The sequence below is a fragment of the Trachypithecus francoisi genome, unplaced genomic scaffold (assembly GCF_009764315.1).
Source record: "Trachypithecus francoisi isolate TF-2019V2 unplaced genomic scaffold, Tfra_2.0 Lachesis_group5, whole genome shotgun sequence".
Classification (NCBI taxonomy): Eukaryota; Metazoa; Chordata; class Mammalia; order Primates; family Cercopithecidae; genus Trachypithecus; species Trachypithecus francoisi.
In genome coordinates, this window is record NW_022681470.1 from 22,343,680 (window position 1) to 22,358,956 (window position 15,277).

The window sequence follows — 15,277 nt, forward strand, 5'->3', positions numbered from 1 at the left end:
TCTCAGACTGAAGTCCAACTGCAGTGTTTGTTTGGAACAAATTCAGGGAAAACTCCAAACTAACCAGATCATAGAGGACTCAGTTAAATAGGGAACAACAGTTATATAAATAGAAGTTCCCTAGGCTGGAAAATATTCTGGTTGTCTGCTAAGTTTCAGGAACGTTGAAGACAGTTGAATCCACTTTCAAAACATCTACACCTATGTTATCCTCATGTTTCATACGACATGGTACAGATTCATCAATTGTGTAAATGTTGTCATCCCACCAAACTAGCAATTTTTCCATGTTGACATGTCATAACAAAGATAGCCTTCAGTTCTTAATTTCTATACATTAGTAAGTCAGTGTTCCACACTCTTGCCTTAAATGCTCATTTTCTGGGGGTAATCAGAAGATAAATTATTCCTAATGGCATCGCAGTATATGAGAAAAATACTTAATAAAACATCCTGAAGTCTTCCGATGAACAGTTGTGTGTGCAAGACGTCACTGTCAATTCTACTTTTTTAATTAGAAAAACTTGGTGTTTGACATTGTGAAGGTGTAACAACTAGTTGAGAGAATGAAATTTTAACTTTTTAACTGGTTGCCTAACACCATAAACAGACAGCTAAGAATTCAAATGCAAAACTGCCCAACAGCAAGAAATTCACATACAGATGACTAAGATAAATGTGATAAACTTGCTTTGTTAACATTATGTCTATGATTGACACTGAAAACTGTGCATTCACTACATATTCTTTCATTCAAATGTGTAGAAACAGCATTTGAATTTCATGAAATTTGGAAACCAAGGCACTGCCTGCATATTCATTTTTTATTAAGTGCTCCCTAACTTACCATCAACATGGTCTTACCACTTAACTTTCACCTCATTTTCTTCCCATTTACTTTGTTTGGCCTCAAATTTTTCAAAGATCCACCAAAAAAAAAAAAAAAAAGCAAAGCTATTTTTACAATTGTATTTTTTAAAGAGGAAAAATGCTCTTTGTAATTGCTTCAGGACTATTGCCTAAAACTGAGTTGTGTTCCCTCTGGAGGATAAATATCTGGCCATTCCCGATAGCTTCTGTGCAATATCTAGCCCTACACTCTAAATGGAAGAAGGCTTTGATAAATACTTGATGGCAAGGACAACACAGATGGAAAAAGTGTTGAGCTATAAGCCTCCTGAAGGCAGGCTCTGAGACTTTTTCTCATTGTCCTCTCCTCATCTAGCCTAGCGTCTTGCATATAGAAGCTCCATAAAAGCTTACTGAATACAGAAGTGTGTCCTGAGCCTAATTTTTTTACAGAATAAACAAATAAAAATCTCTCTCCTTTTTCTCCTACAGATACCACCATGCAGAGACTAAGACCATTAAGATTATGAAATATATTAAAACCCGATTTTATTGGAAAAATAATATAATTGGAACGGAGGATAGAGAAGAGAAAAAAGGAATTTTTAAAAAGGAATGAGTTAACCTAACAAGCAATTGATGGGCTAAGCACAGGCCAGTACTGCTATGATGCCATGAGCTAAAGAGGACAAAAAACTCAATTTTGGAAATCTATGGTTCCAAAAATATTTTTAAAATAAAATTAAAATCCTTCACTGAAATGTCAGCACCTCTCTGAACAATGTAGCTCACATCCCTCTGTAAAATCTTCTTGGTTCTGGCTAACAGCTGGCAAGTTGATCCCTGCAATTTTCCCTTTGCAGAAATAGCTTTGTGAGGAGAGAACTGACCCTCCTGGGCTAATAAGCCCAAACCGCGCCAAACCTGGAGGGCTGAAATGGAAGGGACATTGTTGTGTTAAGTACTTTACAACAACTGTTTCTTCTCCTCTTGACACAGCCTGACTTCCTTAAAGAAGATTTGACTGGCCAGACAGCTGTGTTGACCCTTAAGCCTTCTTTGATTCGTGATTTTTTTTTAACAAACAGAATAGAAATTCACAATCCAAATCCTTTCCTAAGCCCCAATACTTGTGAATTTGCCAGTGTTGTGCCTGAAGGATGTGGACATTTCAGTAATCTATAAGCAGAAAGTTAAAGATTGGGTCTACACAATACCAAAACCTTTCGATGAAAAGCGAGAGAGAAAAAAGCGAGCAATCAGCCAGAAGCTTTATTCAAAGGTGATACTTGAAGTTGTGTGGGCTAAATCTATTTAACTACCTAAAAATTACACTTTTCACGCAGACACCATGTCAATAAACAGACAACCAAGAATAGAGACAGGCATATCTTCTTTCAAAAATGTTGTCCATAATGATCACTTCATAGGTCGTCATAAGGAGTTTTCACTTTTTATATATTTCTGTATTGTCCAATTCTTCCAAAATCGAGCACACATTTCTTTTAGTTCTGGAAAAAACCAAGCTATTATCTTTTCAAAACGACAAAAAAAAAATGCCTAGTACTCTCTCCACATGGGGGTAAAATTCGAGCATTTTTGGGCAAAAAGGCGGAGTGGCCGAAACAATTTTTTTGTTTGGTCACAGGGTCTAATCACTTTGTCAAGGTTTTAAACTTGCGTAGCCCCAGACAACAGGAAAAGAAAATACTTCTATTTATTCTCAGTGTTTTTTGCTATACAGAGACTTCTCCCGCTCAGCCCCTCTCATTGTGTTTTTAATAACATGATAGAACTGCTTTTTCGCACTCTAACCTTCCTTTGATTATCTTCATGTAATGCTGTTCCTTTCATTCACCAGTGACAAATGCAGAATTTTGCGCGTGCACGCGCGCGTCCACACAGTCAACCTACACCAGTCCTAATGCACAAAAAAAGAGACTTCTGGATCAGCCACTTTTCTTCAATCATCTCCAAAGCTCTGCAAAGCCAATACCCTTATTAATTAAACATTTCGCAAGGAAAACCCGTTCCCTCTCCTTACACCTCCTAAGCTCCTCCCGGCACGCCCGGAGAGAATAAGGAAGTTCTCTGCCTCCCACTTTCTGGCCTCATCCAGGCTTTGGTGTTATAAAAATCTAGTTTCGAAATATCCACTTTCTTAAATGCCCGCCTCCCAGTTCTCCTCTAAACGTACCAGAACGTTCGTGTGGACAGGAGGGAATTGAACCTGCTCCGTGGCAGAAGAGCATACCCACACCTGAACTAGGGTGGAGGCACAGGTTGAAGGAGAGGGCTTCAGTTCAGGCCCCAACTACTGTCCTAAAAGCCCCTGCACCAGAAGGTTCTGGAGAAAACCAGGAAGGCGACAGTGAAAGGGCGAACGGGCTGTGCGCCTAGCTCCGAATGGCAGGAGCGCCATTTCCGAGCCCAAACTGTCCGGACTCCAGCCAACAAACCCGAGCGGGAAACGCGCACAGGGCATAGGGGACAGAAGCTGCGGGGTCAGTACAGTCTCACCGCACGGCACAGGCGCGAAGCTGGCGCGGACACCTGGGTAACATGGCTTGAGAACCAGCAAGGAGACACGGGGTCACTGGCAACCGGCAGGGCACCCCGGTAAAAAGTGGAGACCAAGCTTGGGGGAGACCAAGCTTGAGGGATTCCAAGGCTAACAAAGAGTGGCCTCTGGGAATGGCCGAGTCAGAGAAAGGGGCCTGGGAGGACTAGAAAGTAGGCGAGCAGACCGTGGAGGAGAGCCGTCGCGCGCACTTCTGCGGGACTCCGGCCACTGTTGCGCGCACCCGCGCGGATCTCTGCCCTACCACCTTCCCGTGAGAGGCAATGTACACGACTGGGCTGAAGGGAAGTTCTGCTCGCTGGGCGTGCCTCTTGGGCCTTCCAGAAAAGGACTTGGGTAAAGGAGGACAAAGTCCTCGACGCACACTGATGCCAGTGCGTGGGGAGCGCTGCGGGGGCGCGGCCACTTACTTCTCGTAGTCATACTTGCAGTAGAGCTTCTTGTCCCGGTAGAAGCAGGTGGTCTCCAGTGGCTCTTTGCAGGAGGCGCACTGCACGCACTGCTCATGCCAGAAGCTGTCGTTGAGCCGCAGCAGAAACCTGTCCAAGATGACCCGCTGACAGCCCTCGCAGACAGACTTGGGGCTCACCGCTCTGCCTGTAGCCGCAACAGACGTTCGCGGGTGAGCAGCCCGGGCAGGTCGACCATGCCAAACCTGGCCGGGACCCGCTCCTGATCCCTTCACACCCACGGATTCCCCCAGCGCCCCCCAACCCAGGGAGTCTCTGCTAATCAACCAAGCTGAGACTTGGAAAAAATCAAACCAAGTGGCGTTTCTAACAAACGGAGACTATGTGAGAAGGTTTAATTCCTAGCGGGGGAGGGTACAGAAATCAGTAATTGGCCTTCAATTAACAAACACACCCAGGTATGCTCGCAAACGTGTGCACATCCTGTAAGATTAAATTACATACAAATTTGTGCTCTCAGGTTTATTACGTCGTAATTATTAAATCACTATGCCTGTCTCTGACTGTTTTAAAAACTGAGAATGCATAAGAACAATTTGGATTTTTCTTTGTTAAAACGCAGAGTTCTGTTCTATTTTTTGAGGGGAAACAAAATTTTCTCTTTTCTTCCTAAAAAGTCCTGGGGGTACAGAAAAATGTAGTCTCACTCCGAAGCAAACCTAATATTATTCAAACCGATGAACCCCAAACCGCTGCGTCTTGACTGGCATGCAAATTGCACATGAGTTTTTCATAACTAAGAAGCGTCAAAACACAGGGAGGGAAAAAATTCGCGGAAGAAGTAAGCCGCGGAGTGTCCCGGCCGGGATTCCCGATGCCAGGCGCGTTCGGCAGCAGTGCTTGAGGGTGAAACGGGCCTCAAAGCGACTCAGCGGAGGCAGGGAATCCACTCTTTGCTACCCCTTGGACTTTTTGTGCTTTGCTCCTTTAGTTTGTGGGGGGCGGAGAGGTGGTTCAGGTGGCGACGCTTGGCCACCTTTACTGGCACTTTTCACAGCTATTGAAAGAAGGCCTTGTCCCCCAGTAACAACACTCTTGCGCTTGTCTCCCGGTACCAACACTCCTGCGCTCCCCATTTCCCGGCTGCACTCTCTGTCCACTCTCCCCTTCCGAGAGGCCAGGCCACCCGCTCGGGAGCTGGACCTGCCGCTTTGGGGATCGGACGAGGAAGGTTAGGAGAAGCAGCGAGATAGATCTCAATTTTACAATTCTATTTTCTTTCGGTAGGGTCTCCGCGTCCTGGGCCACGACCTGGGCGTGGAGAGCGAACGTGGGCCGGACGGAGGGCACAGAGCAAAAAGCGACGCCCGCTGTATACATAAATCCGCACCCGCTACCCGTCCGGGTACTGCCTGCTCTGGCCTCCGCTCTCTTCTGAGGCTGGGCAAGTCCAAAAGTTCCCGAAAGGGGGGTTCAAAGAGGGGCGCTCAGTGCACGTGATTTCGTTTCATCTGGGGTGTTGGAGGTGGGGAGATTCCTCTCTGGATTTGGTTTCTCCAGCAGAACTGTCTCATCCTCCACATTTATGCCGCTCTAGCGCTTCCGAGTGAAAGAGTTAAGAAGTTTAAAGGACAGAACGAAAAATCCCTCCTGCTAAAAATACAATAAAATAAAATAAAACTCGGGCTTCCCAAACTTGAAAAGCTCCGAGGGCGGAGTGGGTGGGGAAGCCGTAACCAGAATCTCTGGCTTCAGCTCTGCAAGACCCGTGTGTGGACACTCTTCCGGGGTCCTTGACTCGCTACTCCTACTCTGTAGCTGCAAAGGAGTTGTGAGGGGGGACCCACAGGACCCGGCATCCAGCTCCAGTTAATTAATGCGGAGGCTAGGGCCCCGCCGCGCGGTCTAATCCCCGCGCTGAGCTGCCTACCGGCCCGGAAAAGTCTCTCTCGGCCGTGCCTATGGCTGAAATTGTGGCTGGAGTTGGTGCGGGAGAGAAGCCGCCTCGAACTTGGGCGCTCCAGGCCTCGGGTCTCGGATGCTATTGCCTCTAGGCCGTGAGAAGAGGGCGGCATTTATGAGACGTCGATCAGCTCCGAGATTAAAAATCCAGCCCTGGGTGTTTTTAATCACTTGCCACTCAGACTCCTGCGAACAAGATCGCCCGCCCCTCGCGGCTTTGGGGAATTCGGTGCCCGGTGCGTGAGGCCTGGGGCGGCTTGTTGGATTTATTTGGATAGGGACGACCCACAAGGACTGACGGACAGATAGTGATGGGGCTCCGTTTAGTGCATGAAGTGGGGCGCTAGCTCCCCTATCGCGGACCAGGTCCCAGAGAGCCAGGCTCCAGACCTCAGGGCCAGGCGGGAATGAGAGTGCGCCCAGGACGCACAGCCTGAACACTCACCCAGCAGGGAGGAGAAGGAGGCCGAGGTGTCGATCGCGCTTTGGAAGTTCTCCTCCATCTTTAGGCCGTCCAGCATGTTCGGGCCGGGCCGGGAGGACCTGTAGAGGAGAAGAAACGATGCGTCTGACGTCCGTGTCCGCTGGGACTCGGCTCCCGCAGCCACCGCACTCCTGGGAAAGAACAGAAGGAGTGTCCACGGCGACCAGAATCAGCCAGGAGGAGAGAGTCCAGCCAAGAGAATCTAGGGTGGGAGGAGAGATCAGTCACTGCGAACTGCTCTGACTGATCTGATTTCACTCGAAGTCAACACGTTATGTACTTAGGCCTCCGCCCCCCAACTGCATTTCTCCTTCTCCTGCCCGCCCCCCCCCCCCACCTCCATCCCTTGCCCCAGGTTTTCCATCCCGAATCCGACTCCGCCCCAACCTATACGAAGGTGGGCCCTCGGGACGTCTCTGCAGGAACCCAGCTACTGGGGTATAATGGGTATATAAAGAGTGGGTTCCCTCCCTCGCGCGACGGGGTCCAGGCACGCGGGACGATAGGGTTTGCAATCCCGCGTCCCAGCCGCCCCGTTGAGGCCCTCACCTGCCCCAGGTCGAGAAGGGGCACAGTAAGGGACCCGGAGAGCGTCCCGCCCGCTTCTGGACTCTTGGCGCTGCACTCTGCTGGGGGCGCGCGGGAGCCGGTGTGCGGGACGCGCAGGGAGGTCCTCCCGCCAGTCAGCCAGTGCCGAGAATGTCTGCAGAAGCAAAGGAGTCGCCTCGGGGAGGAGCCCCGGCTGGCCCAGCTCAGTCTTGGATGCATTTCAAATCAACTTTCAGAAACACGCCCGCCCGAGCGACAGCCTAGGCACGGGTAGCCTTACTTACCTGATAGGCGAGCTCTCTCCCAGTGACTGGAGCAGAGAGAAGTTGCGGAGCGCTGCTGGAAGCTTCGGCCCGGGAAGGCGTCGCCCCCGAGACTGCAGCCGCAGGAGCCGCCCTCGGCTCCGGAGCGCCGGGGAGGGAGCCGGAGCGAATGCCGGCCCCTGGCTCTGCTCCTCGGCGCGCCCGGGCAGGGCCGGGACGTGGTCGCGAGCTGCCGGCCTTCCCGGGACGTCCTACCAGCCCGCGTCGCTCCCCAGCAGTGGGAGAGGGCCGGTTGCTTCTCCGAGGCTAGGAGGGAAGGCAGAGGCCCAGGGTCCTGGGTGCGAGTCGGCCCTGCTTCGCCGGGGCGGATCCTGCAGCTTCTGACAGGGGCCGCGGCGCTGCGTGCGCGTCGGAGGAGAGGGGGTGGGGTGCGCTGGGCGGGGGGCTGGCAGCGCGTCCCGTGGCGGGGCTGTGGAGCTCCCTTTCCCAGCCTAGCGGCGCGGCCACCACACGGCCGCGGCCCTCTGCGCCCCTCCGCCTCTGGGAGCTCTCGGACACCCAAAGTTTCCCACCCTCCACGTGTAACTGTTACCTCGGGGCTCTCCGGCCCGGTCGCCCCCCAATGCCCCTCACCCCAACTGGGCCTTTGAGGAGATGTTGGCGCCTCCTGGACCGCGGTGCGGCCTCGAGGATTCTCCCGCCGCTCTCCAACTGCTGCAATAAAAGCGCTGCAATCCTTGCCCGGGCCCTGGGAAGCGCTGAGAAGCTGTTTAGCGCCGGTGGTTGTGGACCCAGCAGCTCTGAGCTCCTCAAACCCCTCATCATCCGAGGGCTCTCGCCAGTTCCCAACTTCCTTTACGCTGGAACCGTATTCACTGATGGGGTATACAGAGGCCATGGGACCCATGGTCTAAGAATCACGCTCTTGGGAGACACTAGGTGAGATCTGCCCTGCAAGATGATAAACCTGCAATGACACTCTACAGGAAATCAGGTAAAGGGACATTGTTAGGGCAACAAAGTCTCTGTGGGGAAATGTGAATTATCTGCACCTCCTAACTTTAATTTGCAGTAACAGACCTTTAGCCCCCTTCAGAGCAGGAATAAGGCCTTATCCGTCTGTATATCCCAGGAGGTAAGCATGTTGTGTGGCCCCAGGTGGATGCTCAATAAATAAATTACAATGCTGGCTGGCGTTTATCATTTATTTTGTGCCAGCTTTGTTACATAGTCACCTCATTTAATCTTTACAACAACCCCCATGAAGCGGAGACAATTGATGTCCCAGTCTTACAGTTGAGGGAAATGTAAGGGAATTTATGGAATCTGAGTCCCATCATCTGAATATCATGGGAAGGTTCAGTTCAATTCAGTGTGATTCTCTGGGGCACCTTCAGTTCCTAAACTGAACTAACTGAGATGAAATTGGCAGGCCGTTTGACATGGTGAACTCAAGCAGAGGAGATGCCACATAGCCAGGGTTTTTCTATTACCTCCTCCAGAGACAGAGGCACTTCTTTATTTTTAAATAAAAAGTGCTGGCAGCAACTTGCTCTAATGTGCTTAGGAGCAGCGACCCCACTCGCCATTCTAAGTGCTTTCCGCCAGCAGGCACAAGCCAAACACTGAATATGACTCCAGACGAACGAGGGCAAATGGCAAAGAGACTAATACGATATATTTGAATGCTGCTTTACACTTTTCAGGCATTTTCACATACACGATTTTGCTTGATCCTTACAGCAAACCTGTGAAGTAGGCAGAACAGTTTTATCCATTGTTTCAGATGAATATTTGGAGCTTAGCATGGCTGGGAGATTTCCCTGATGTTGCCCAGATGGCTAGTGGCATGTCTCCTAACACCTGACCTCTGTCCTTTCTGTCACCCCAGGTATAGCAGGGTGTAAAAAAAATGCAAACTACAAGTATTATTAGGATAATATGTGAAATAGAAGTTAAGCAAGAAAAAAATGGAGTAGGGCAGATACAACCGTAAGGAATATTTTTATTTAAATACTCAGCAGAGTTTGGGTTTCACTAAAGGTCTTGAGGTCTTGAATGTATGAAATCTGTTTTAACTAGTGGTAAGACTGTTCCTTTTAGTGAATATCCTGAAAGTGGATAGATTGTCATTTGACCTGAAACCCAAATCTTTCAAACAATTCTTATATCCACCCACAAGGCAGCTTGATTAGTGTAGATCACAGAGGTTTTTTGTGAGAATGTCCCCCCAGCCATGGGCCACTTCAGGATGGGGACTGCGCCTCAAAGTCACATCATAAGTCATATCACTTTTAGTGCAGACCCAGACACATATAATTGGTGAACAAATGCCCTTTACTTGGCTGAGGAATGAGTAGAGCTCTCACTACAGTCAGGAGGCACTGCAGTGAAGGGTCAGGAATCAAAGCACCTCAGTTCCATTCCCAGCTTTGCCACTGAATTGGTCTGGGCCATCAGTTCACCTCTTTAGATGTCAATACCTCTCTGGAATGAAGGGTCTACATTATGTGGTTGGTCAGGCCCTCACAGTCTAAAGTCTGTGAAATCAGACTGGCTTTGGCCAGTGGGGTAGGCAACAGAACCAGCATATCCGTATGGGGTGCTGAACAGTGGTTGCCTAGGTGTAGTCTTGGCTGATGTATTTAAGTGATGTGTCTAAACCAATAAAGATGAAACATATTTATCTGGAGCCTTCTCTTTTGTGATTTATTTGCCCTCTTTCAATGAAGTGAATGTCATGAATCCCACTCCTACCCCAGGATTGTTTCAGTTTGGCCTTCGTCAACTCAGTGACATGGATGGGTGGGACAACCACAGGTGGATCATTCTGACCCCTCTATGAAAGATCCTCCTACTGTGCCTCGTGTTTTTCTTTGTGGTTTAAACTCAAACGCTTTTATTTTACCTTTTAAATGAAAGAAGATGCCACAGAGCCACTGCCCAGAAGCCATTTATGAAGAATCAGCCATCTTCTCCCTTTTATCAAAAAGAAGTACTCTGATAATTCATAGGAATGAGGTGAATAGGCTTCAGAGGGGACCCAAAAGATTACACATTTAGAGTTGGAAATGATTTTAAAGCTCATGTGGTCCAACCATTTAGTTTGTAATGGATCAAAATTCATTTCTCTAAAGTTTCTGCCCTCTGTTCCATTGATTCCTCAGGGCTAGCCATTCAGGAAGTCAAATCCTGCCTCTAAAACTTTCAGATGTAGGCAGAGCTGGCCTCCCTCTCCTGCCCACTCTTTGAATCTGATCCAGTTTTTCTGTCTCTTATAAACGATGGCACCCAGGCCTGCTGTGACTTTCCAGTGATAGTATGTTCAGGGTGTTTCTCAAGCAATATAACACGTGCCGCATTTTCTTTTTTTTTTTTTAAGATGGAGTCGCTCTCTGTCGCCCAGGCTGAAGTGCAGTGGCGCAATCTCAACTCACTGCAAGCTCTGCCTCCCGGTTTCACGCCATTCTCCTGCCTCAGCCTCCCGAGTAGCTGGGACTACAGGCACCTGCCACCATGCCCAGCTAATTTTTTTGCCTTTTTAGTAGAGATGGGGTTTCACCGTGTTCGCCAGGATGGTCTCGATCTCTTGCCCTCTTGATCCACCCACCTCAGCCTCCCAAAGTGCTGGAATTACAGGCGTGAGCCACCCTGTCCAGCCTTGTGTGAGCATTTTCAATAACTGCTGTTGACTGACACTGTATGTGTCATTAACAAAACCTCCTCAGTCCTTTTCCACATGGTCTGCTAGCAGGGCCCATCTCTGCCATATCGCATTTGTACAACTGATCCAAGTGTGAAATGTATCCCTGCTAAGAGATAGGTAGCTGTTGTCTCAGAAATCTTGCAACTTCAAGCAGATCCCAAGAGATCCAGGAACTATGTTTTAAGCCTAGTGCTTTGTTTTGAGAGGGAAATATGTGGCCCTTGCCAAGTTGGTCTGGAAGCACCATCATTGGAGGAAGACAGGCCGGGACCAATGGGTGGGTGTATCTGTGGGTCCCAGGGGGTATGTGAGACCTTGGAACTTGGAGATACTTCTCCAAGTAGGAGGTTTTCTAGATCCTGTTCCAATTCTGTCATCTGTCTTCAGTCCAATAGCGATTTGTAGAAGATGAGGGTGGGATGTGCAGAATAGTTGTGGAGCTATCCCTTCTATGGTAGAAAACAGAGAAGCAAAAATATCAGATGCATGAGTCTTTGTGGCTGAGATTTGGGGAGAGGAGTGAGGACAGAGAAGTCAGAGATCAAAGCTTGGTGAGAGGGAAGAAGAAAGGGAGGAGGGCCGGGCGCGGTGGCTCACGCCTGTAATCCCAGCACTTTGGGAGGCCGAGGCAGGTGGATCACAAGGTCAGGAGATCGAGATGAGGCCATCCTGGCTAACACGGTGAAACCTTGTCTCTATTAAAAATACAAAAAATTAGCCGGGTGTAGTGGCGGGTGCCTGTAGTCCCAGCTACTCGGGAGGCTGAGGCAGGAGAATGGCATGAACCCAGGAGGCGGAACTTGCAGTGAGCCGAGATCGCACCACTGCACTCCAGCCTGGGCAACAGAGGGAAACTCTGTCTCAAAAAAAAAAAAAAAAGAAAGGGAGGAGGACAGACATCCTGCTATAGAGTGGAGATGACAGGAACACATTTTTTTACTTTCCTTTTCTTGCTCTCATTTCTGTGTTTTATTAAGGGAAAAACAAAGGAAAAATTGTGTTATTTGTTTAAAAATGTCAAAGTGCGTTTCAAGCAAGAGGAAAAGAAGCAGGAACATTACCGCCTAGAATGGCAATATTCTAACGAGGACAGCCAAAGACTGGCTCATGGTTGCAGGGACACACTTGAACTACACACTACCCTTACCTGGATTATTTTCATGTGAATCCCCCATTCCTGTGCTGACACTCAGATCTCTGAACAGAGCTAGAGGACCAGGTGGCTCTCACTTTCTAGGGTGAAAGGGACATCCCAAACCAGCTGCTGGAATAGGAGGAAAGTCTGACAATGCAAATGTGGATATTGCTCCCTAATCATAAGGCTGGCAAAGGCTCCCTCTAGCCTGGCAAAGATGGCCTTAAGCAAGGAGCAGACTTGTCCAGGCTAACAAGAGTACCATTGAAAGCAGCACATTCTTTGAACCTTGCAGTAGAATTATCTACATGCCCACTTTATCTTCCTGCTGTCCCATGAGCTCGTTAAGAGAAGGTTCCATGTCAGACTCCCCTGTGATTCTCCTCCACGTGGCACAATGTTTCGCATACCATAGAGGTCCCGTGAATATTTGTTGACTAAGTACAAGTGCCCTGAAGTCATAGTCTACTTCATGCCATAACTCAGCAGGCTGGATTAAGCATGAGTGGGCTTTGGAAACAGACAGGCCTGAGTTCAAATCCCAGTGCTGACATTAGTAAGCCGTTTAATCTTAAATTATTCAACCTCTCCAAGTTTCAGTTTCCTTATTGGTACAAGAAGAGGAATGATATTCCCCTGGAGTTATTGTGAGAGTTAATAGGGACAATGGCTGTGAAACATCTAATAATCTGACCAACTTAATGTTCAGACTGTGTAACTCTCCTCTACCATCCCTCCAAATGAGTGCATATAGTTTCTGAAGGGAAATCACCTTGGCTTTGCCCTGTTCTTATGAGTAAACAGGAACCATGCCAGCATTCAGGCAGAGTCCCTGTGCCTAGTAACAGCAGTTATCATGGTGTAACTGAGGGGTTTCTGTGCCTGGGATAGGCTGTCCTCCATGGCTGGGCTCATGGCATTGTAGGGCAGTTAAGAAGACGGTCCCTGGGGTCAGACAGACCTGGGATTGGTTGTTGACACTGCCACTGAGGATGGCCTTGGACAAGTTCTTTAATCTCTCCGAGCTTCCATTTCCTCATTTGGTAAACTGAGGAAATTACTGAGCTGCTTTTCTGTGTGTTTAAATAAAATAATAAATACAAAATACCTAGCACAATGCTAGGAACATCGTAAGGATTCAGTGAATTGTAGCTGCTATTGTGATCATTGTCATCATTATTGGACAATAAGCAGCTCTAGGACCATGTTTTATTTACATCTGTGGTACCCAGCACTTGAACATAGGTGTCCAGAGAATGTAACTTGAATTAACCTAAACCGAACTGAACTGAAGACAGTCCCTGGTGCTGAGTGAGGCTAGCGTAGTGTTTGGCTCTTGGTTCCACCCACACTTGAGATGGCATTTCTCCTGGAGCAATCCCACGTGTTCCCTAACAAGTCCCCAGATTGCAGGCTTCCTGCATGAGGCCCTCACTCATGGGCTCTGGCAAACCCTATTTTTGACATCTATGTGTGATACTTCACACCAAATACCAGAAACCTGGACATAATGGGGGGAGACTGGGGCGTGAAAAGTGAACTCCCCCAGACATCAAAACAGGGAGAGATCTGTGAAGAGGTGAGGTCTGTTAGCTCCTGGGCCTGGTTCATGTGCCACCACATCTCAGTTATCACGCGATGAATGTATGGATGAATTTGGCAGATGTCCTCGGGGACAATGCACAGCGAGCAGTTGGGAGCCTGGCTGAAGCCTTTTGCATCATTGGGGTGTCCCTGTGCTGGCTACAACAGGTAGGAACAGGCCCCACAGGCAGGCAATGCCTAGGGCAGAGGCAGCTGGCCTGAATTAGCACTGTGTTGAAACAGGTGCACAGGCCATCTCCATCAAGCCAGTAGCAAGACTCCAGTTTCCTACAGGCATTTTCAGGAAGGGACTCTACCTGTGTCTTCACCCACCAAGGGCATTAAACCACAATGGGACTGAGAATGCCTCTGCCCTTGAATGTACATCCATCCTCATTCTTCTGATGGATACGCCCTGTTTATTCCATTGTTAATTTATTTATATAATATATCTCTCCTAGTTTCTAAACAGGATTTGAGGTGACATACAAATACTACCAATAGTGAAAACGATTATTTAAATTAAAATTATATACTGGGAGCAGAAAAGCAAATCTCTCCCCCACCCAAATAATAATGTGGGGATAAATATTTGAATTGTGATAGAATGTTAAATGTTACTCTGTGTTTACAAGATGAAACAGAGAAAAGTAAAGCTTTACAAAATTGTTATAATCTGATCAAATTGTGTTTCCAACAACATTTATGTGTCTAGTTGGCTTTAGGACAGAGTCTGTAATGAAAGAACATATGTAACTCATGACAATGGAGATCAGCCCTGTGACCTCATGAACAGTGTTTGAAAATGTTTACTTTTGTTTATTGACGGTATCTCACCTTTTGTGAAAATAATTATAGCAAATGTAAAAGAAATGATATATACAACAAGTTAATAAGATAGAACTACAAAACCAGGAAAAGAGAAAACAGATAATATTAAATATAAGAGTTAACAGTTGTCTCATTGAGGGTAGCAACTATGATAACATGGTTCAACCTAACATAGTTCTAAGTACATACTTGGCACTTGTTATGTGTGAACATTTGAGCAAATGAATACCACGAATGAGAGTCCAATTTGCCTTTGAGTTTCCTGGTGGCTAGGGCAAAAAGAGAAATAATCACCTTACAGATATTTTTGCACCTGGATTAGAGTGGTAATTGTGGATTTGTTTGATTAAACAAAAAAGAAAATGTACCATTAATCCTCATACCTCTAGATTCTAGTGCCCAAGGAGGCAAACAGTGAATCTTTCCACCCCACTCCTCAGCACAGTGCCTTGCATAAAATAGATATTTGTTGCATGAATATATTAATAAGGTCATTAAAATAAAGGTTTTTTTGATGCATCTAAGACATGATTCCATTTCCTCCTTTCTTATCCCCAATCCTTTTTTAACCTTAAAGTTCAGAGAGGAAAGAAAATTCTCAGGAGGGTATCGAAGGCGAAGGTATTCCAGGTAGATGACATGGCTTCAGCAAAGGCATCCGGGGAGAAAGTCAAGGTAAGTTAGAGAATCTCTGTGCACAGAAGGAAATGGGGCAATGCAGGAGGTTTGAATACTGGACTTTAAGTTTCTAACTCCACAGGCCATAGAGAGTCTTCGAAAGTTTGGGATTGGAGGAGTAAAATAATCAGGAGTTTGGTCTACGTTTATTAATTCTGGTATCAGTGTGGCTGATGAATTCAAAGAAAGGAGAAGATGGAGGTGGAGCAGATAAACTTAGTTACTCTAGTATAAGTGAGAAATGT

The 15,277-nt window shown here is 47.5% G+C and overlaps 1 protein-coding gene across 1 annotated transcript; it reads right to left on the reverse strand.

The window, feature by feature from the left end:
• Nucleotides 1–3,575: 3,575 nt before the first annotated feature.
• LOC117076546 (LIM homeobox transcription factor 1-alpha-like) lies at nt 3,576–6,479 on the reverse strand. Its single transcript, XM_033200182.1, has 3 exons — nt 6,248–6,479; nt 3,841–4,027; nt 3,576–3,747 (listed from the first exon to the last, which is right to left on the reverse strand). The coding sequence occupies exons 1-3, from the start codon at nt 6,321–6,323 to the stop codon at nt 3,576–3,578; spliced, it is 435 nt and encodes a 144-aa protein (XP_033056073.1). The 5' UTR covers nt 6,324–6,479.
• Between the last annotated feature and the right edge of the window lie 8,798 nt (nt 6,480–15,277).